The 23,795-nt window shown below is 41.8% G+C and overlaps 2 protein-coding genes across 2 annotated transcripts in view; both read left to right on the top strand.

Annotated features, from left to right (window-relative positions):
- LOC132766880 (tetraspanin-36-like) overlaps positions 1 to 20,173 on the top strand; it is a 43,134-nt gene extending 22,961 nt beyond the window's left edge. Inside the window, exons 2-7 of the mRNA XM_060761268.2 lie at positions 6,930 to 7,121; positions 8,122 to 8,196; positions 9,879 to 9,974; positions 12,171 to 12,329; positions 14,924 to 15,007; positions 15,901 to 20,173. Coding sequence (XP_060617251.1) covers positions 6,930 to 7,121; positions 8,122 to 8,196; positions 9,879 to 9,974; positions 12,171 to 12,329; positions 14,924 to 15,007; positions 15,901 to 15,987 — 693 coding nt within the window. The 3' untranslated portion in view covers positions 15,988 to 20,173. The remainder of the gene's footprint in view (positions 1 to 6,929; positions 7,122 to 8,121; positions 8,197 to 9,878; positions 9,975 to 12,170; positions 12,330 to 14,923; positions 15,008 to 15,900) is intronic.
- Positions 20,174 to 20,951: 778 nt separating this feature from the next.
- Positions 20,952 to 23,795, top strand: part of SKA1 (spindle and kinetochore associated complex subunit 1) — a 28,219-nt gene continuing 25,375 nt past the window's right edge. Inside the window, exons 1-2 of the mRNA XM_060761255.2 lie at positions 20,952 to 21,086; positions 23,110 to 23,208. Of these exons, the coding sequence (XP_060617238.2) occupies positions 21,062 to 21,086; positions 23,110 to 23,208 (124 nt within the window). The 5' untranslated portion in view covers positions 20,952 to 21,061. The remainder of the gene's footprint in view (positions 21,087 to 23,109; positions 23,209 to 23,795) is intronic.

Genomic DNA, 23,795 nt, shown 5'->3' with positions numbered 1-23,795 from the left:
TCCAAAGAGGTCAATCCTTTTGTTTCTCAGGGTAGAGGAACATTTAGAGCAGTGGTTCATACCCTGTGGGCTGCGGACCACCAGTGGACTGTGAGGACGAAAATCTGGTCCGTGAGCCTACTTCCTCTTTATTTTATTTTATTTCTGTTCCTTTCATGCCGCTTGATACTCCTTCCCTGTCGCTGACCATGGCATATGTTCTGTATCAGAAACTAGAGCTGATGTGATCAATCTAATGCAATTTTCTGAATCAGCACCCCAAACTGAATCTAAAGTTGACCAACAACTGATTCGTAACCCTTTTAGTACTAATGTTGAAGAGTGGTCACTGGTCAAAGTGGTCCCTGGTCAAGTGGTCCCTGGTCAAAAAGAGGTTGGGAACCACTGATTTAGAGCAAAGGTTCATGTTGGTCCACATCAGCCTTATGGTTGCCTTCAAAGATCTGCTGAATCCATGGATACATAGGGTCAACTATGTATTTTTACATAGGAGTTGGTTCTCTTTAGCTTACACCAAATTTAGGTTCCCAGATATTATATTGAACATCATCTCCCATTGTTTTCTATTATCTGCTATGTGGACATCATATCTACAAACCTTGTATCTAAATTCAATCCGCACTGTCCTGACTAAACCTGCAGCCTTCCAGATATCATTGTATCATAGAAACATAGAGTTGGAAGAGACCTCGTGGGCCATCCAGTCCAACCCCCTGCCAAGAAGCAGGAAAATCCATTCAAAGCACTCCCCACAGATGGCCATCCAGTCTGTGTTTAAAAGCCTTAATAGAAGGAGACTCCACCATACTCTGGGGCAGAGAGTTCCACTGCTGAACAGCTCTCACAGTCAGGAAGTTATTTCTAATGTTCAGGTGGAATCTCCTTTCCTGTAGTTTGAAGCCATTGCTCCACGTCCTAGTCACCAGGACAGCAAAAAAACCAAAAACAAAACTTTCTCCCTCCTCCCTATAATTTCCCCTCACATATTTATATATGGTCCTCATCATGTCTCCTCTCAGCCTTCTCTTCTACAGGCTAAACATGCCCAGCTCTTTAAGCTGCTCCTCATGGGGCTTGTTTCCCAGAACCTTGATCATTTTGCAACTCTCATCAGCTCTAGTCATGATGTCTAATGATGTGAAATACAGAAGTTGTAGTCCAGCATCTGAAGGGCTGCATCAAATGACATGGAAGGCCAGATTCAGCCCGCAGGCCTTGAGTTTGACACACGTGATTTAGAGCAATAATTCCCATACTCAGCTGCCTTGGCCAGTGGTCAGGGATTCTGGGAGACGAAATCCCAAAGACCGAAGTTTGAGAAATACTGATCTTGTGTGCATTTACATGTGGAATTAATGCAATTTGGCACCACTTTAACTGCCATGGCTCAATGCTGTGGGATTCTGTGAGTTGTAGTTTGGTAAGGCACCAACACTCCTTGGCAGAGAAGGCTAAAGACATTATAAACGGCAACTCCTATAATTCTATAACATTGACTCAAGGCAGTTAAAGTGGTGTCAGATACATTCGTTCCACAGCAGTGATTCCCAGCCTTTGGTCCTCCAGGTGTTTTGGACTTTAACTCCCAGAAATCCCAGCCATCTTACCAGCTGTTAGGAATTGTGGGAGCTGAAGTCCAAAACAAATAAATGAATAAAGGTTGGGAACCACTGTTCTACAGCCCTAGAGAAAAGGGGGAGTTCTTAAGTCCTACCCACACACTGCCTGTGCCCTCTCCCTCCCTTTCACCTGTGAAAAATACAGTGATGAGTAAGTTGCAGCAAACCTGCTTTTCTGGGAGGAAAGTATAGCTTGTGTTCACAAGCAGTTAAGGTATTAATGAGCTTTAAGAGGGAAGGGTGCAAAAGATTTAAATTCTAAATAAGGATCACACCTGGCTGTTAAGACATCATACAGCATGTGCCTTCTGACATCTCACAAACTGAGACATGCATGGCCAAGTAAGATCAGAGTGTGGTCAAGGTGGTAAAATGTATTAGGAGGGACTTCAGTTTGCTTTTGCCTGAATCTACAGTAAAGGGGACGCTTCTGCCTCCTCCCTGCCTAATGGAGCTCAAAGTATTTTTACACTTAGCACTCAGTTTGCAGTAGTTGTGGTGTGAAGAGAACTAAGGGGGAAAGTGGGAGGAAGAGGCAATAACTGGAACATTTAAAAGCAGCTGAAGAAGTGGGGCAGCATTCATTGGGACTGTCCCTCTGTATACAGCATGGACGTACTTGAGAGCAGTGAGTGTGAAAAAGATCTTGGACTCCTTGTGGACAACAAGTTAAACATGAGCCAACAATGTGATGTGGCGGCAAAAAAAGCCAATGGGATATTGGCCTGCATCAATAGGAGCATAGTGTCTAGATCTAGGGAAGTAATGCTACCCCTCTATTCCACTTTGGTTAGACCACACTTGGAATATTGTGTCCAATTCTGGGCACCACAATTGAAGAGAGATATTGACAAGCTGGAATGTGTCCAGAGGAGGGCGACTAAAATGATCAAGGATCTGGAGAACAAGCCCTATGAGGAGCAGCTTAAGGAGCTGGGCATGTTTAGCCTGAAGAAGAGAAGGCTGAGAGGAGATATGATAACCATGTATAAATATGTGAGAGGAAGCCACAGGGAGGAGGGAGCAAGCTTGTTTTCTGCTTCCTTGGAGACTAGGACGCGGAACAATGGCTTCAAACTACAAGAGAGGAGATTCCATCTGAACATGAGGAAGAACTTCCTGACTGTGAGAGCCGTTCAGCAGTGGAACTCTCTGCCCCAGAGTATGGTGGAGGCTCTTTCTATTGAGGCTTTTAAACACAGTTTGGATGGCCATCTGTGGGGGTGCTTTGAATGGATTTTCCTGCTTCTTGGCAGGGGGTTGGACTGGATGGCCCATGAGGTCTCTTCCAACTCTTTGATTCTATGATTCTATACTGATTATTGAGGGATGGAAATAAATGGGCAATATGACTAGTAAGGATTCATAGGGTCATCACACAAGACTATGCACACTACATCCACTTTTGGACTGTCATAATTGAAAGATGGTGCAAAAAATAGATACCATTTGGTGGAGAAAGAAATGAACTTACTTTAGAAGCAGTATGACTGGCCACATTGATTTGATATGAAACAGCTAAAGAAAATTGTTGGAGGATTCTCAACAGGAGGTATAGGTTATATATGGATTTACACTTTGTCTGGTGTGTGCATGTTTTTAAATAGTAGCAAAAAATCAATATAAGACATGCAGTGTGTTTGTACTGATGGATGTATTTGCATTGTGTTTAGCTCTCCATGCCCAGTCATCCCTGCAAAGTTGCTGTTTATTTTCAGGGTGAGTTGCTATGTTAGCAAATGGCAGGTTCTCTCATCTGAGGACTAATAACAACTTCGGAGAGTTTGGGTATAGTCAATAGGTTGTCTAAAGCAAACCTGTCCTTCCTCCTTATAGTACTGATTTGAATCAGGGGCACTTGCATTTTCTATGACTCTGGGGACCAAGATTTGGTTCTCCACTCCACTATAGAACTTACTTAGGCGATCCCTCGTTGTCTGAGTAGGATAGTCTTCCAAGATCAGTGTACTGGTGGGTCCGTAGGTGACTGTGGAGCATTGAGGGCATTGGTTTCCGGGTGGAAGGTGGTCTCAGTCGGGGTTGGCTTGATGCGTCTTCCTCTTGGCATGTTTCTCTCTTTCACCCTCCATTCGTGCCTTTTCAAATTCTACAGTACTGCTGGTCACAGCTAACCTCCAGCTGGAGCGCTCAAGGGCCAGGGCTTCCCGGTTCTCAGTGTCTATGCCAGATACAGAATGGGGAGCACCTGGCTCGACAGCAGTATGTGTGAAAAAAATCTTGGAGTCCTCATGGACAGGAAGGGGAACATGAGCCAACAATGTCATGTGGCGGCAAAAATAGCCAGTGGGATTTTGGCCTGCATACATAGGAGTCTAGTCTCTAGATCCAGGGAATTCATGCTACTCCTCTATTCTGCCTTGGTCAGACCACCCTGGAATCACACTGTGTCCAATTCTGGGCACCGCAGTTGAAGGGAGATGTTGATAAGCTGGAATGTGTCCAGAAGAGGGCGACTAAAATGATCAAGGGTCTGGAGAACAAGCCCTATGAGGAGCAGCTTATAGACCTGGGCATGTTTAGCCTGAAAAAGAGAAGGCTGAGATGAGACATGATGGCCATGTATAAATATGTGAGGGGAAGTCATAGGGACGAGGGAGCAATCTTGTTTTCTGCTGCCCTGGAGAGTAGGATGCAAAACAGTTACTTCAAACTAAAGGAAAGGAGATTCCACCTGAACATGAGGAAGAACTTCCTAACTGTGAGAGCTGTTCAGCAGTGGAACTCTCTGCCCCAGAGTGTGGTGGAGGCTCCTTCTTTGGAGGCTTTTAAACAGAGGCTGGATGGCCATCTGTTGGGGTGCTTTGAATGCAATTTCCCTGCTTCTTGGTAGGGAGTTGGAGTGGATGGCCCACAAGTTCTCTATGATTCTAAAAACCGCAAAGTCTAACCAATCAATACAAATTACAAAAATATTCTGGGCATCCCCAGGCAGCCATGCCCTCCAAAGCTGAAATTACTAGTGGTTTATTTTATGATTTCTATTTATATTTCTGCTTTTCTTCTAATGATCTCAAGGCAGCCATGCATAGCTCTCTTCCTTCCTCCTTTTTACTTTCTTCTCACAATGGCCTTATGAGGCAGCTCAGGATGAGAGAGAGCGACTGGACCAGCATCTTCCAAGCGGTTCATGGCTCAAAGAAAACTGGAACATGGATAGCCCAATTCTCTAACCACTACTCCACAATGGCTTTCTTTCGAACTGCTCTCAAATTGGTCCTAAATTTTTATAATGGGACTGGGATGATGTATTTTAGTGTTGCATTGCTGAAGTAGTGAAATCCTCAGGTATATCAGTAGCATCATTTGGGTTCAAATTACAGGAAAAGAGATTCTACCAAAATATTATGAAGAACTTTCTGATATTCAGAGCTGTTTGACAGTGGAATATGTAGCTGTCTGGGAGTGTGATGGAGGCCTTATCTACACTGCCATATAATTCAGTTTTGATCCCAGATTATATGAGTGTAGACTCATATAATCCAGTTCAAAATGGATCAGATACTAGTTTATATGGCAGTGTAGTTCTAGTTGGAGTCTCTTTCCCTGTGGTTTTTGAAACAGAGACCAGATACCCGGGAGTGCTTTGATTATGTTTTTCTGCATGGCAGAATGGGTTGGACTAGATGGTCTTTGTGGGTCTTTTCCAAAACTATGGTTCTATAATTGTTAGGAAAGCAAGCACTTTGTGAGCATTTTGTGAAGCTGGAAACATACCCCAACACTATTTAAAATGATCAAACTAACGACTGGGCTTTTAGTCCTTCCCAGCTGGAGTTTTGCATGGTGTAATGTTTCGCAGCTTTTTTTTGTGTGTGTCAGGAGCAACTTGAGAAACTGCAAGTTGCTTCTGGTGTGAGAGAATTGGCCGTCTGCAAGGACGTTGCCCAGGGGGCATGTGTATGTTTTGATGTTTTACCATCCTTGTGGGAGGCGTCTCTCATGTCCCTGCATGGGGAGCTGGAGCTGACAGAGGGAGCTCATCCGTACTCTCCCTGGATTCGAAACTACGACCTATCAATCTTCAGTCCTGCTGGCACAAAGGTTTAACTCATTGCGCCACTGGGAGAAAACGGAAAGGTTATATACAATGGCATAGTGAAATGATGTCCCTGAAATTAAATGACGAAATGTGTTTTGTTTTGAATATTTTCAAAACAAAAACCCTGTAGATAGGAGGGCTAACTATTTATCCAAATGACACAATTTCTATTTACTCAAAATACTGGAAAGGCGTTGATGATTGATAGGCAAAATCTGCATTTAAAACATTTGGGAAAGTTTGTTTTGATGGGGAAAATACCAGCTGTACTTTCTTGGCTACTGTTTAATAGAACTGGCCTTTCAAAAGGGCAATTATCTTGTATATGTAAATTCAAATGTACAGAAAATTCAGTGGGGTTTTACTATAGGACTGATTGAAACTTGAGTTTCTTACAGGTTCTGGGATTTCCAAGCTATTTGGGCAGAAGAGGAAGTCTTAAAGCCATAACATGACAAATCGATATCATGTCCTGTGTCACATGAGTCTGCCTTGCTTCTCACATGTTTGGTTTCTTCCAAATTGGTCTTCTTAAAATATTTGTTCATGGACATTTGCATGCAATATTTTTCAAATGGGCTGCTTTATGATTTATATTGGTGTGTTATGGTGCTCATAGTGTCATAACAGAAATCAATTGGGAGACTCTTAGAGTAATCACACTCTCTCAGCCTCAGAGGAAAGCAGTGTCAATCATCCCTGCGCAAACGTTACCGAGGAAACTCCTTGGTGGTGCAGCAGGTTAAACTGCTGAGCTGCTGAACTTGCTGATTGAAGAGTTGGTGGTTCGAATCCAAGGAGCAGGGTGAGCTCACACTGTCAGCCCCAGCTTCTGCCAACCTAGTAGTTTGAAAACATGCAGATGTAAGTAGATCAATAGTTACTGCATTTGCGGGAAGGTAACGATGCTCCATGCAGTCATGTTGGCCACATGACCTAGGAGGTGTCTACAGACATTGCCGACTCTTCAGCTTAGAAATGGAGATGAGCACCACCACACAGAGTCAGACACAACTAAACTTAATGTCAAAGGGAAACGTTTACCTTTTAGAATAATCATACTCTCTCAGCCTCAGAGGAAGGCAATTTCAACCCTCCTTGCACAAACATTACTGAGGAAACTCCATCATAGGAACGCCATAAGTTGAAAATGACATGAAAGCACACAAAACATGGAAACAGATGGGTGCTATGATCTAAAGACATCATTTTTGCTCTTTGTTGAAATGAACTGTACTTTTATTTTCAAGACTGCAGCAGTTGGACTCACCTATGTTGGAGGATATGTCCTCAATACCTACAAGGAGTATGACCCCTTCCTTCATGACAAATACGCCCTCCTGCCAGCGGTCATCATCATTTGTGTGGCAGTGGTGATGTTCATCATTGGGCTGGTGGGCTGCTGTGCTACCATCCGAGAGTCCAAGGTTGGCCTGGGAGTGGTGAGTATCTGTATCCATCATTGGAAATGCCTCGTGCAATAATTGTATTTTCCCGTTCATACCTAAAATAGAAGGAAAGACAGATTACACTATGTAACACAATTTTTGTTCCTGGGTTTTAAATGTCATTTCCTAATTGGGTCTGTCATAAAAGCATAGAAAACTTTTATTAAAGTGCAAAAACTTTGTTTTTGTGGGACATCCTGCAGAACATTTTGCTATAGTTTTTCAATTAATATCTCAGAGAATCTCAACTAATTCAACATAATTTGTGACAGCCAAAAAATATGAAATTTCTGGAGTATAACAGCTACTTTAAAAGTAAGTACTGCACAATTAAACAGAAAACAGTATTTTCAAACCAGGAACAGATTTTTTTTTTTCAAATTTTGTGACATAATGTTATCAAAGTAGATTCAGATAATGCTGCTGTTAAAAGTTATGTTCTTCATAATCAATAGGATTTCAGACCACATTGTTTGGGACAAAACATGAGTGATTGTGGCGCGGCTGGCTGAGTGTCAGATGCATTAAGATCACTCTGACCAAAAGGTCACGAGTTCGAAGGCAGCCCGGGTCGGAGTGAGTGGCCGACCAATTGTGTAACTTGTTGTCGACCTTTGCAACCCGAAAGACAGTTGCATCTGTCAAGTAGGAAAATTAGGTACCACCTATGTGTGGGGAGGCTAATTTAACTAATTTATGAGGCCATAAAAAAGACTCCAGCAGAAAGCACTCCAGCAAAGCATGTGGGGAATGCGGAAGTACTTCATGAGTGTCGCAGATGGACAATAAAAATGTATAAAAACAATAAAACCAATAAAATGTAAGACATCATAAAACATAAACCAAACATGAAAACAACCAGTAGTCAAGAAAAGTGGGCATGTGCAGATTTGGGACTAATATGTACATATGTGAAACATCTGTCCAAAAGAGGATGTAGCCGTCAACATTTATCTCTTCTCTCTCTGTTTCTCTTCATCACTTCTCATTTCAGTTCCTGGTCATTATCCTGGTGATCTTCATTGCAGAAGTGTCCGCCTTTGTCCTTGGATTTATTTACAGAGGAAAGGTGGGTGAAAGTATTTGTGTGGATTTTGGGGGCAATGATGCAAGCAGGGTGCAGTGTCTGGCACTGAATTCTTGTGAACTTGTTAACAAAGGAAGAAGTTCATATAAGGACATACCAGACCTGGGGTCCTGTCTCTCTACAGAGTTATAGCACTGTGACTCCACATTTAACTGATGTGAAATCCTGCAATATGTGATTTAGTGAGGCACTCTGCCTGATTTCTGGTTGAGAATACTACACGTCCCTTCCTAAATCATGGCAATTAATGGGGAGCGATAGTGCCATCTTTGTGAAGTGTGAAAAGACCCTGAGAGTGTGTACATTTAATTAATTTATTATTTATTTATTTGCTACATTTGTATACCGCCCCTCTCAGCCCTTAGACAACTCGAGGCGGTTCACAAGGCAACAATTCAATGCCAACAACATCATTAAAGCATTTAAAACATTTAAAGCATTAACATATAAATTAAGACCATAACAAACTACTAAAAGCAAATCATTTCGTCTTCTAGATAAAAACGTAATCCAATCTCGTAGTCCAATTGTTCCATATTCCTACGTCTGTTACACTGCCTTTCCAAACGCCTGCTTGAACAGCCAGGTTATGACTTTTTTTTCGGAAAGTCAAAAGCAAGGGAGTTGATCTAACGACCCTAGGAAGGGTGTTCCATAGCCGAGGGGCCACCACTGAGAAGGCCCTGTCTCTCGTCCCCGCCAAACGAATTTGTGACGCAGACGGAGTCGAGCGCAGGGATCCCCAGACGATCATCATCAGCAACATCTTTGCATACAGGAGGCAGAGTGCCTTGCTGTGCATCTACATGGTAGAATTAATGTAGTTTGACAGCACTTTAACTGCCATGGTTCGGTGCTAAGGAATAATAGGAGTTGCAGTTTTACATGGTCTTTTGACTTTTCTGCCAAAGAGTGCTAGTACCTCACCAAACTACAACTCCCATGATTTCATAGCAATGTGCCATGACAATAAAAGGGGTGTCAAATTGCACTAATTCTACAATGCGGATGCACCCTTGCTAAGGTGAGAAGCTGCTCTTCTTTTATACCTGATCAATCCAATATCCTTATACTGCCTGTGGGTAATGTTTCTCACTTACCATATATTAATTTCGGAGTATGAGTACATAGGATCACCGTTTGGCTCAAAACATGAGCCTGATTGATTTATCCATAACAATCAAAACAATTTATTCTCCTCCCCCCCCCCCCCCAAAAAAAAAATCCTATAGTCTAGACAGCATGACACTCCCAGGGATGCAGACTGACAATTTCTTTTATTCTATTCACTCTTCTAAGCATCGCTTAACTCCATTTTGCCATCAAGTCATTCTGTTTCCCAAATGTGGCGACAGGGCTACTGGGTGTTTTGCTGCTGGTTCAAAGATAGGGAAAATGCCTGATTTGCCCTAGCCTTTGTACATAGCTTCACATTTCCCTGTCTGAAAGTCAGACTGCTCACCCACCCTTGAATTTCTCTCTATATTAGGCTCAGTTTTCCAGGTAGCACACAGTTGGGAAAGATTGTTTGGTTCTCTTCAGGCTGGAAAATACATTGACCCATGCTTCTTAATTCACTTAATTTTGCAGTGGGAGTATAATTATTTTAGCTGCTGAGTGTCTACTATTCTGGTCAAAAACACACACCATTCTTCTTCCTGCAGATAAAAACAGATATGCATGAACCGATGCAGCAAGCCTTCAGTGCCTATGACGGGAAAACAGAAGAATCCCATGTTATAGATTACCTGCAACAGGAGGTAAGGAAACTATGTTTAGCATTACTCTTGCAAGCTTTCTCTTCTGGTAGAATAATCTATTATGTGAATTTTGGAAAGATAAACATTTTGTTTCATTTTACAAAGATTATGCAGATTAGAGTGGCTTTTATCAAAATGATAAAAAGTGTTATATACCAGGTGTATATATAATGGGAAGGGGCATTGATCTGTCGTCATTTATCCAAGAGTCAGTGTAAATACGGTACACTAATTCTTATCAGAAAAGAAACCATCTCCTTCTCTTAATGGAGTGACAAAAGGTGAGAACTTAGGCCATCCTTGGAGAACTTTACAAAAGCACCAATTCCCTCTAGTCTCCCAATTATGGCACCAATTCTGACTTCTTTTTTTTTAATGTCTGTTTGGGGAAGTGCCCTCCTGGTGCTTTTTGTGCTGTCTGCATTATGATTCTTGATTTATCCACAGATCATAGCAAAATCTGCAGTTTTGACTCTAGAGCCTTTCCTCAAATCATACATGAGTGACTGTGGCACCTCACCCCCCACGAACCCACTTTTTAGATGCTGAAACACACACACACCATCTCCAAACATTTGCTGGTCAGTGGAAACCTGGGGCGGCAGCAACAAAGAAGTATCTAGCCTGGCAAGAAACTATCAATGAAGTAACACGTTAGAGTGGGAAATATAGCACCTAAAGAAGTGGTTCTCAACCTGTGACTCTCCAGATGTTTTGGCTTTCAACTCCCAGAAATCCTAACAGCTGGTAAACTGGCTGAGATTTCTTGGAGTTGTAGGCCAAAACACTTGGGGACCCACAAGCTGAGAACCACTTATCTAAAGGTAGGTAACAGGTGTGAGGAAGCAGACACTGCCTAGTCCTGTCTGGCAAAACAATCTTGCAAAACAAGATGTTATACTGCACCTTCCTGCTCCTGCATTTGTTAACAGATCCAAGACATGCTTTTAACTGATATACGTATTTTTATATGGCATCTAATTGTGCCGATTTGTATGCCGCCCCAGTTGCCTTTGAGCTGATATGGGCAGAATAAAAGTGACATCAATCAATCAATCAATCAATCAACCTTGTCTTGCATTTAATCTGAGAACCAAATGTCACAAATGAATTAAATGGATAAATAGACTCATCTGATATAACACAATTTACTGTATTCATATTTGGTATTTAGTGTGATTATTGAAGAAACTTTAATCAATTAGAGCATTGGTTTAGTAGATGCTTACCTTGTTTTACAACCAGAAAAAGTTCCTCGATAAGTAAGTCTCAATAAATTATTCCTGAAGGATTTGTTTGCTGGTCATTCTAATTTGAGAACACAGAAATGCTGGACCACTCTAACAACCACCATGTCAGACTACACAGAGAAGCCATTGAAATCCACAAGCGTTTGGACAATTTCAACAGAAAGGAGGAAACAATGAAAATGAACAAAATCTGGCTACCAGTATTTTTTAAAAAAACTCTAAAATCAGGACAGTAAATAAAGATCAACACTCACATAACAGGGGAATTCTAGACAAGAATTAATCAGGACCAGCTAACACCTCCCAACAAAGGATTCCTCCAGGCAGCAACTAGCCAGGCTTTCAAGCTGCGAGGCCATTAAATGCTAATCAAGGTGGCCAGTTGCAACATTCACACTTGCCTTAAGCAAACAAGAGTTCTTTCTCCCACCCTGGACATTCCACAGATATATAAAACCTACTTGCCTAGTTTCCAACCGCTGAGGATGCCTGCCATAGAATGTGGGTGAAATGTTGGGAGAGAATGCTTCCAGAACATAGCCATACAACCCAGAAAACTCACAGCAACCCATTGTATTTTCCATCCTCATTATGAAGGAATGTGTCTATTTATAAAAGAATATAATGATATGCACAGGAATACTTTTGATGCTTGCACTGGGTGTGCTATGTGTTGTAATGTGCATTATAACACAATCTTCATTAAGCGTAAAGACTAGTATTGCATCCTCATTGTAGTAAAGCATTTATCAACATTTTGGAAAGTCACTGCACTATTTTTTCCTAATGCACAGTGGCTGATTCCATATTTCAAAAAACATAATGGTGATTTTTTTCAGTTTGTGACTTTGATATTTATTAAGAGGATCTATAAAATGCAACGTGTTTTGAATGTGAGTGGTGTGAATGCTGGCTTTGGTTTCATCTCGCCATGATGTTCTTGCAGCTGCAGTGCTGTGGCATCCACAATTACACAGACTGGATTGGCAGCAAGTGGTACAATTCCACTGGCAGCAACAAAACTGTGCCTTTGAGTTGCTGCAAGCAAGACGTTGGCAAGAACTGCACTGGACGGCTGAGTGAGCCACAATTTCTCAATGCGCAGGTAAGAGCAAACAACTTCCCTGAACTGTATGGTACTAACAGTATTATTAGGCACTTGGAGAGTAACACAGGCGCAAACTTCCCCCTAAACTGGTCTCTCTTCCCAGATGCCTCTTTGTTTGTCTTCATATGAGCAATACAGTTGGCCCTCTAATTTGCAGTTTGCAGATTATTTTTTTCATGGATTTGATTAATATGTTCTCTAAAAATCTCCAGGCACCCCAGAGCAATTCTGTGCTTAATTTCTGGTAGAAGTTGACCACAGAGTTGTGCTGAAGGACCTAGAGATTCCCAAAAATATGTTCTCTCAAGTGAAAAAGAATAGCATTTTTATTTCTTTTTGTTATTATTATCATGGTGGTGGAGCCCCCGGTGGTACAATGGGTCAAACTAGACTGGATTACTGTAATGCACTCTATGTGGGGCTGCCCTTGAAAACGGCTCGGAAATTCCAGATGGTCCAACGGGCGGCAGCCAGGTTGTTAACCGGGACTCCTTACAGGAAGCGGTCAACCCTCCTGTTCAAGGAGCTCCACTGGCTGCCATTCATTTACCGGACCCAATTCAAGGTGTAGGTTCTTACCTACAAAGCCCTGAACGGTTTGGGACCCGCCTACCTTTGTGACCGCATCTCTGTATACGAACCCACATGATCTCTTCGATCATCTGGAAAGGCCCAGCTCGCTCTTCCACCTGTATCGCAAGCGCAATTGGTGGGGACGAGAGAGAGGGCCTTTTCGGTGGTGGCCCCTCAACTCTGGAACTCACTCCTTAAGGACATCAGGCATGCCTCAACTTTGGCAGTCTTTAAGAGGAGCTTGAAGACGTGGTTGTTCCAGTGTGCCTTCCCAGAATAATTATGCCATAGCACTTTGCCCTCCAAAGCACTTTATATTGTTTTTAGGTCTGCTCGTATGATCCCACAAACTGCCCCATCACTTTTTCGCCCATGTCCAGCATTATTTTTTAATCTTTTAATTTTAATTACATTTGGCCTACCCATAGATTTTAAAGTGTGTTTTCCTATTGATAATGCTTATTGTTTTATTGCTTTGTTGTTTTTGAATTGCTTGTATTATTGTTATTGCTTGTATTGTTGTATTTTGGGCTTGGCCTCATGTAAGCCGCACTGAGTCCCTTGGGGAGATGGTAGCGGGGTATAAATAAAGTATTATTATTATTATTAAACCCCTGTGCTGGCCGGACTGAAGACCAACAGGTCAGAGGTTCGAATCCGGGGAGAGCGCAGGTGAGCTCCCTTTGTCAGCTCCAGCTACCCCATTTGGGGACATGAGAGAAGCCTCCCAAAAGGTTGGTAAAACATCAAGCATCTGGGTGTCCCCTGGGCAACGTCCTTGCAGACAGCCAATTCTCTCACAACAGAAGTGGCTTGCAAGTTGCTCCTGACACAAAAAAAAAAAAATCATGGTGGCCATGTGCCCCTGACCCCAGTGAATGTGGAAGGTTGGCTGTCTGTATTTCCTCTTGTTTCCTTCATTTGCACCAAGATTGCAGTCAGTGTTGCTTATTACTAGTATGCATTTGTTGTGTCAGAGCAACCAGTCAATTGTATTACATTTCTAACAGAACAAAACAAACAAACAAACAGACAAAACACAAAATTCGCAAGCTTGGCATTCTATTAAATGTCCTTTGACCAGTATCTGGCCACTTGGAGTGCTTCTGGTGTTGCTGCAAGAAGGTCCTCCATTGTGCATGTGGCATGGCTCAGGGTGCATTGCAGCAGGTGGTCAGTGGTTTGCTCTTCTCCACACTCGCATGTCGTGGATTCCACTTTGTGGCCCCATTTCTGGAGGTTGGCTCTGCATCTCGTGGTGCCAGAGCACAGTCTGTTCTCCAAGTCGCCCAGTCTTCTGTGTGCCCAGGGGGGAGCCTCTCATTTGGTATCAGCCATTGGTTGAGGTTTTGGGTTTGAGCCTGCCACTTTTGGACTCTCGCTTGCTGAGGTGTTCCAGCTAGTGTATCTGTAGATCTGTAGATGTCAGGTGGTGCAATACCGGCTAAGCGGTGTAATTTCTCCAGTGGTGTAGGGTGCAGACACCCCGTGATAATGCGGCATGTCTCATTAAGAGCCACATCTATTACTAGTAGATGTGGTGCTAAAGGAAAGGGGATATGGTGCCCCTTATTTTTCTGGTGTCTACATCAGAAAAATAATATAGCTTCAATTCAAAGTGCTGCCCTGGAACTGCCGTTCCAGGGCATCACTTTGAATTGAAGCTATATTATTTTTCTGATGTAGACAACCCCTGAGAAGATACCTGTTTGGGATTGAATAGGGTTAAGACAGGCCCTATATCCTAGGATCTGATCCCAGGTTTTTTGCTTTAAACTGGATTATATGCGTCCACACTTCCAGATAAGCTGGGATAAACACAAAACTTAGCATCAGATCCTGGGATATAGGGTCTGTCTGGACGTGCCCTGAGTTTGACAGCTTTGAGGGGGATCTCCAGCTTGAACATATTCACAATAACTGTACAACCTGCTTTACGTTCTTTCATTCTTTATTGTGGAGGAAATGGTATGATGTATTGTGAACTGTGCCACAATTCCCTTTCTGTGTCCCTGCAGGGTTGTGAAGACAAACTGGAATCAGTCTTAAAGAGCGTTCTTAGCTACGCTATGGTCGTCATCCTTGGCTTCGCCATTGTGAAGGTATGTTCCAAGTTTAAAGATACATGTGTGCAGCTTAGGGCATATAAAGTCAGCAAGCGGTGCTATGGAGAAAGTGTGGAAAATAAACCACACAATGACAGATCACCAAAGCAGTGCTAATGTGGATTAAGTGTGATAAAAATGGGTGCAAAACTGGTATGCTTCCATGATGAAATCAATATAATTGCAGCAGGAAAACAGGCTCATGTTAGTCCTTAACTAACTCTAAAGGTGTTTTAAAGAAGTGAGTTAGTAGCAGAGAAGTGAACTGCTTAAAACACTTTGAGAGAAGATGTATTGTCGAAGGCTTTCATGGCCGGAATCACTGGGTTGTTGTAGGTTTTTTTCGGCCTATATGGCCATGTTCAAGAAGCATTCTCTCCTGACGTTTCACCTGCATCTATAGCAAGCATCCTCAGAGGTAGTGAGGTCTGTTGGAACTAGGAAAAGGGGTTTATATATCTGTGGAAGGACCAGGGTGGGACAAAGGACTCTTGTCTACTGGAGCTAAGTGTGAATGTTTCAACTGACCACCTTGATTAGCATTTGATGGCAAAACAGCAGAGGGAAAACAATCAGGGACATCTAATCACCTCTCAACAAAAGATTCCCCCAGGCACTGCCAAGCCATCAAATGCTAATCAAGGTGGTCAGATGAAACATTCACACCTAGTTCCAGCAGACAAGAGTCCTTTGTCCCACCTTGGTCCTTCCACAGATATATAAACCTTTTTTCCTAGTTCCAACAGACCTCACTACCTCTGAGGATGCTTGCCAGTTTGAAAGAAGGTTTGTATGGGTTTTTAAATAGTTTTTGAACTGTACATTTTTCTGGATTTTGGATCTAAACACTTTGAACCTCGCTTACAATATCAATTGTTTTCCCATTTCAGTTCTTCGGGATGCTGAGCGTCTGCATGCTGGCCTGCAAGAGAGAAAATAATGGATACCAGTCTTTGAATTCAGGAGTATTTGCGTGACACAGAGACTGACTTTCCTTTTGCTCTTAACATGAATAAAAATGGACAAGGAAAAGATGCCCAGAAAAGAAAATTTTGGCTTGCTTTTCTAAAAACGCCAAAGGAGACTGTAGTAATGTATTGTCGAAGGCTTTCATGGCTGGAATCACTGGGTTGTTGTAGGTTTTTTTGGGCTATATGGCCATGTTCTAGAGGCATTCTCTCCTGATGTTTCGCCTGCATCTATGGCAAGCATCCTCAGAGGTAGTGAGGTCTGTTGGAACTAGGAAAAGGGGTTTATATATCTGTGGAAGGACCAGGGTGGGACAAAGGGCTATTGTCCGCTGGAGCTATGTGTGAATGTCTCAACTGACCACCTTGATTAGCATTTGATGGCCTGGCAGTGCCTGGGGGAATGTTTTGTTGAGAGGTGATTAGATGTCCCAGATTGTTTCCCCTCTGGCCATATAGCCCAAAAATACCTACAACAATTCAGAGACTGTAGTAGTTTTCAAACCTGCATTTGACGTGAAATAGCTTGGCTTTCAGATAATGATTCAGCCTGACTTAATTGAATTCAGATGAACTTTTCTGAGAATAGTCTTCCCCAAACTGGCACGTTTTAGATGCAGTGGGGATAATGGGAATAGTAGCCCAGTGTTTATAAAGGGTACCAGTTTGGGAAAGATTACCTTGGCAAATTAGCACGTGAAGCCATGAATCAGGAAGGATAGTCCTCTGTATAAAATGCTTATGTTTCAAATGTCTATGTTTGGGTTTTTTTTAATGTGCTTTGAACATAACTAATGTATTTCCCCTGCTATGTTGTCTAATGCATGCCATCAGCACCTATAAATGCCAATCTTAAATTAATATATTCTCATTTTTGGAGTAATAAAGCTGTGCTCACTATTTCCTGTAAGTAAAGAAGTATCTTGATGTCTCTTTGAGTTGGTAGAACTCTGCCAATTCCATCTTTATTTAAATCTCAATGCCGACATTCATCAAACATCTGACAAACATGGGATTGGATGCAGGACCTGGGAAATATTTCGGACCAAAACATCCCATCTACGCTGCCGTGTAATGCAGTTTGAACTGGATAATCTGAGGCTGAATCTACACTGCCATATAATCCATTTCCTGAATCCAAATTATCTGTTTTGAACTGCATTGTATGAGCTACACTGCCATATAACCCAGTTCAAAGCAGACTGTCTGGATTCAGAAACTGGATTATGTGCCAGTGTAGATGGGGCCACAGTCTACGTTGCCATATAATCAATTTCCTTAATCCAAATTATCTGTTTTGAACTGTATTGTCGAAAGCTTTCATGGCTGGAATCACTGGGTTGTTGTAGGTTTTTTCGGGCTATATGGCCATGTTCTAGAGGCATTCTCTCCTGACGTTTCGCCTGCATCTATGGCAAGCATCCTCAGAGGTAGTGTTTTGAACCCAGTGTTTTGAACCGGATTGTTTGAGTCTACACTGCCATATAACCCAGTTCAAAGCAGACTGTCTGGATTCAGAAACTGGGTTATGTGAAACTGGATGGGGCCACAGTTTACACTGCCATATAATCCAGTTCAATCTGTATTATAATCTCAGTATAGATGGGGCCACAGTTGTCCTGATTGAAAGATTTTTGGAGTCATAGTTTTTTTAAAGGAACTGTTTTCAGCATTGACCATATGCATTCTGTAGAGAATGAGGGGAATTATACTTTTTGCACTTTGCACATGCTTACAAAGACTTGTCAAGACTTAAATCAGTTGGTGATCAGGTTCCACATGCTTTCTGCTTTAAACCCTAATAAGCATGATAGTATTGCAGATTTCTTGATTAAGGCCTCCTTGTTTTCAGATCCCTGGAGTGCAACCAACTACTTTGTTTACATTTACATTTAGAATACCCCTTACTCTATCTATATCTCATCTCATCTATCTATCTTATCATCTATCTATCTATCTATCTATCTATCTATCTATCTATCTATGGTTCCTAACCTTTTTTCACCAAGGACCACTTAACTAGGGACCATTCTCCAACATTAGTACCAATACGTAAAGGTAAAGCTTGTCCCCTTGACATTAAATCTAGTTGAGTGAGACTCTGGTGCTCATCTCCATTTCTAAACCAAAGAGCCAGCGTTGTACGTAGATACCTCCAAGGTCATGTGGCCAGCATGACTGCATGGAGCGTTGTTATCTTCCCGCCGGAGCGGTACCTATTGATCTACTCACATTTCCGCGTTTTTGAACTGCTACGTTGGCAGAAGCTGGGATGGACATTGGAAGCTCCGAATTCGAACCTGTGACCTTTTCAAAGGTCAACAAACTCAGCAGCTCAGCGGTTTAACTCACTGTGCCACCGGGGTGAATTAGTTTTCAGTCAACTTTAGACTTGGTTTGGTTCTTTGGGATGCTAATTGAAAAAAATGCATTGGATAGACCACATCAGATCTAGTTTCTGATACAAAGCATTTGTCATCCAGTAGTTGCTATCTGCTCATCCACAAAAACCGTATGTAATAAGCTTGGCACTAAAAGAGGGTTTTGCGAGACCAATCGCTCTTGTTGCAATGGTGTAGTAAAGGAGACCATATTTTACTTCTTGCAAACCAATGGAGATCTACGGACCACAAGTTGGGAACCACTGTTCTCTCTCTATATATAGTTTATTGCACTCAGAGATGTGAAGACAAGGAGGTCTTAATCAAGAAATCAGCAATACTATTATGTAGATATGAAACTACATTGTGGAATTAATGCAGTTTGACACCATTTTAACTGCCATGGCCCAATGCTATGGGATTCTGAGAGTTGCATTTTGGTTTGGGCTTGCAAAATTACAAGTCCCATAGCTTGGAGACATGGCAATTAAAAGTGTTGTCAAACTGCATTAGTTCAACAGTGCAGACGAACCCAAAGTCTCAAAGTGTGGATTGAATTCTTAATGTTTTTTAGAACCATTGCAAATCTGCTGAAAGGTATAGAAACCCACTTTTCCAGAAGAAGAAGAAAAATACGAATATTAAATACTATTGTCGAAGGCTTTCATGGCCGGAATCACTGGGTTGTTGTAGTTTTTTCGGACTATATGGCCATGGTCTAGAGGCATTCTCTCCTGACGTTTCGCCTGCATCTATGGCAAGCATCCTCAGAGGTAGTGAGGTCTAGGTTCTTGTGGGTTTTTTCGGGCTATAGAGCCATGTTCTAGAGGCATTTCTCCTGACGTTTCGCCTGCATCTATGGCAAGCATCCTCAGAGGTGTGAGGTCTGACACCTCTGAGGTCTGACACCTCACACCTCTGAGGATGCTTGCCATAGATGCAGGCGAAACGTCAGGAGAAATGCCTCTAGAACATGGCTCTATAGCCCGAAAAAACCCACAAGAACCTAGTGATTCCAGCCATGAAAGCCTTCGACAATGTAGTGAGGTCTGTTGGAACTAGGAAAATGGGTTTATATATCTGTGGAATGACCAGGGTGGGACAAAGAACTCTTGTCTGTTGGAGCTAGGTGTGAATGTTTCAACTGACCACCTTGATTAGCATTTGATAACCTGATCCCTGGATTCACCTCACTACCTCTGAGGATGCTTGCCATAGATGCAGGCGAAACGTCAGGAGAGAATGTCTCTAGACCATGGCCATATAGCCCGAAAAAACTACAACAACCCATTAAATACTATACTGCCATGTAATGCAGTCAATCATATAATGCAGTTAAACATCATTATATGGCAAAGTGACAGGAAGAAAACAAAAGAAAAGTCTTCTTTAAGCCGCAAAAGGCAGTTGATTAAGTAATTCAGATCTATATGTTTGTGCTGGATTTTGTCTAGAAGTTTATTAACGTGAGAATTTTTAAATATCTGTAGCAACTGACTCTTGCCTGTAACTAATATGTTCTTAGGATGCGTCTACACTGTGGAACTAATGCGGTTTGGCACCACTTTAACAGACTCAATGCTATAGAGGCATGGGAGTTGTAGTTTTACAAGGTGTTTACCTAACTATAAGTCCCAACATCCCATAGCACTGAGCCTACTTTGCTTATTTCTGGTTTCAGTGACATTTGTTTTATCTAATGCGCTTCTTATGTCAGTGATAACATTGTCCTCCAAACAATTTCTGGGAGGCAGCAAAGAATGTTCCTGTTGAAAAGATGCAATGTTCAATAAAAACCTTTACAACACAAATAATTCTGCTTTTTTTGACTACTGGTATGGCTTTTTTGAAAGAAAGTGAAGTGACTAAAATGATTAAGGGTCTAGAGAACAAGCCCTATGAGGAGAGGCTTAAAGAGCTGGGCATGTTTAGCCTGAAGAAGAGAAGGCTGAGAGGGGACATGATAGCCGTGTACAAATATGTGAGGGGATGTCATAGGGAGGAGGGAGCAAGCTTGTTTTCTGCCGCCCTGGAGACTAGGATGTGGAACAATGGCTTCAAACTACAAGAAAGGAGATTCCATCTGAACATTAGGAAGAACTTCCTGTGAGAGCTGTTCAGCAGTGGAACTCTCTGCCCCAGAGTGTGGTGGAGGTTCCTTCTTTGGAGGCTTTTAAACTGAGGCTGGATGGCCATCTGTCAGGGGTGCTTTGAATGCAATTGTATTGTTTCTTGGCAGAGGGTTGGACTGAATGACCCATGAGATCTCTTCCAACTCTATGATTCTATGTGAGGACATTGGGGTGCATCTACACTGTAGAATTAATACAGCTTGATACCACTTCAACTGCCATGGCCCAATGCTATGGAATCATTCTGTAGCAGCCTTCTTAAGCGGCCCCTTTAAGCAAACTCCCTAGTCTAACTCGCAATCTCCCTCCAACTGTGCGATATTGTGTCACTCTACTATTTTCTATCTCTTATGGCAAAAAGTGACGAGCAGCAGGATTGCAGCACGATTTTGTCTGGTGAGAGTTCTCTACTCTCGCGAGAGTTGTTTTATCTTGCACTCCGGAGCAGTCGTGAGTTTCTCTCCCTTTTCCTATCTCCAGCCCGGCGAGATTTCGTTGGTCTCGCGACAATTGGGCAGATCTTATTGTTTTGGCGGATAATTTGAATCTAGTGGAATCTGAACTGGGGAAATGGCACAAAACACTGGAATTGATGGTGAGATAAAGTGGATTACCTTATATTACTATTATGATAATTATGATAATTATATATTTATGTAGCTTACCTTGTATTTATTATTATCACATTCATTTTAATATCATTTATATTTTATTTGTATCATAGAATCATAGAATCAAAGAGTTGGAAGAGATCTCATGGGCCATCCAGTCCAACCCCATTCTGCCAAGAAGCAGGAATATTGTATTCAAATCACCCCTGACAGATGGCCATCCAGCCTCTGTTTCAAAGCTTCCAAAGAAGGAGCCTCCACCACACTCCGGGGCAGAGAGTTCCACTGCTGAACGACTCTCACAGTCAGGAAGTTCTTCCTCATGTTCAGATGGAATCTCCTCTCTTGTAGTTTGAAGCCATTGTTCCACGTCCTAGTCTCCAAGGAAGCAGAAAACAAGCTTGCTCCCTCCTCCCTGTGGCTTCCTCTCACATATTTATAATTGGCTATCATATCTCCTCTCAGCCTTCTCTTCTTCAGGTTAAACATGCCCAGCTCCTTAAGCCGCTCCTCATAGGGCTTGTTCTCCAGACCTTTTATCATTTTAGTCGCTCTCCTCTGGACCCATTCCAGCTTGTCAATATTCATTGTAATGTTTATTATAACATTCATTAGATATTTATAGCTCAAGATCTTTCACTTTTTTACCAGACTGCAGAGCCCAAGATCCCATAGGATTGATTCATGGCTGTTGGCATCACACTGCATTAATTGCACAGTGTAAATGCACTCTTTGACTCTTGCCTCCCTTAATACATCCCAATCTAACTTTTCTCCCCTTTCCTTTCTTAGAAAACAACAGGGGGGGGGGGGGGTAGTAGATCTGTAATATCGGAAATACAAACAAATTACATGATTAAACAAGTGCAGTGAAAAAGAGGTGAAGTCTAGTTTTAATTCTGCTTTACTATTCATATGTTACAGGTTTTTAAATTGTAAAGTAGACTGTTTTTAGCATTGTCAGCCCCTTTGAGGAAAATGGGGTATAAATTATATATACACACATACTATACCACAGTAATAAGACAAACCCAGATGATCTCAAATGAGACGTAGAGGGAGATACGTTCGGACAGATACACTGTAGTAATAAGATAAGCCACCTATAAATAAATATGATAATGGGTTGTTGTAGGTTTTTTCAGGTTATATGGCCATGTTCTAGAGCAGGAGTCCTCAAACTAAGGCCCGGGGGCCAGATACGGCCCTCCAAGGTCATTTATCCGGCCCTCACTCAGGGTCAACCTAAGTCTGAAATGACTTGCAAGCACACAACAACAACAATCCTGTCTCATCAGCCAAAAGCAGGCCCACACTTTCTATTGAAATACTAACAAGTTTATATTTGTTAAAATTGTTCTTCATTTTAATTATTGTATTCTAAGTGTTTTTGCACTACAAATAAGATATGTGCAGTGTGCATAGGAATTCATTCATGTTTTTTTATAATTTGTCCCTCCAACAGTTTGAGGGACTGTGCCCTGGCCCGCTGTTTAAAAAGTTTGAGGACCCCTGTTCTAGAGGCATTCTTTCCTGATATTTCGCCTGCATCTATGGCAAGCATCCTCAGAGGTAGTGACTTTACTACCTCTGAGGATTGTATGTTTATTTATTTATTTATTTACTTACTTACTTACTTTATTTGTATACAACTCTTCTCAGCCCTTAGGCGACTCAGAGCGGTTTACAACAATTTAGGTATACACAATACAAAGTCAATTAAACATTTAAAAGCAATAGCATCACAAATCATTAAACATCAGCATCAATACATCACTACATCAACATAACAAATCCATCAGGTCTCATCAATGAAATCAGAATCCAAACCCGTTATCCATTATTCTGTGTTCCGATTGTTGTGTTTCTAGGTACAAGCCTTTTTGCTGATTTGGTCAAAGAAATATTGTACATGTTTGAAAAATGTTGTCATTGTTCAACATTCCACCTCGTAAAAGTGCTCACTTTGGCCTCTTCAAGGATTCTAATGTATTTGTTTTAAAACAGGGAAATACAATATTTGCTCTTCAGATTTAAATGGCTTATGTACTCACCTGAACACCAAGATTTCAAATATCAAGAAATCGCTTCAGCTGAGAAAAATAGGTAAGATGTTTAACGTTTATAGGACATATTTGTTAATTTCATATAATTTATAGATTGTGTAACCTAAAGATATGTGAATTAATTGAAATAGGTGTGCCTATTGATACATATTGGACCTATTGCAAACATCATTGGGAACATCTACATTGACCATTTGATGCCGTTTCAAGTTGACATTGAAGAAAGAGCTTTCGCTGTGAAGATGATCACATAGGAAATCCTGGAACCGGTTTGAGGGCCAGACTGTAATTGCACAAACCACAGAGCACTGATAAACATTAAGGACTTTCTTTCACATGCTTTCTCTGAGGTTTCTTGTCTGGCGACCACAATTTGAATCTAGTCTCCAACTACATCAATTGGATTTTTATGGCTAACTAGCTGTCCCCTGCCACACATTGCTGTGGCCCAGTTTGGGTTTATGTTTTTCGTGTGTGTATATATTTGTGGTTTTGTGAATGCGTTGTAATGTATTTTTTTATTCCTCTGCTGTATTTTTCAGTGTTTTATGAGTGATGGTCACTCGTTGGCCTGATGCATGTATTGTGTCAAAATCTGATGTCAATTCGCCCAGTGGTTTTTGAGTT

Source organism: Anolis sagrei, chromosome 2 (genome assembly GCF_037176765.1).
Source record: "Anolis sagrei isolate rAnoSag1 chromosome 2, rAnoSag1.mat, whole genome shotgun sequence".
NCBI lineage: Eukaryota > Metazoa > Chordata > Lepidosauria > Squamata > Dactyloidae > Anolis > Anolis sagrei.
Note: the sequence above shows the minus strand (reverse complement) of the source record. Positions and strands in the feature narration are given on the sequence as shown.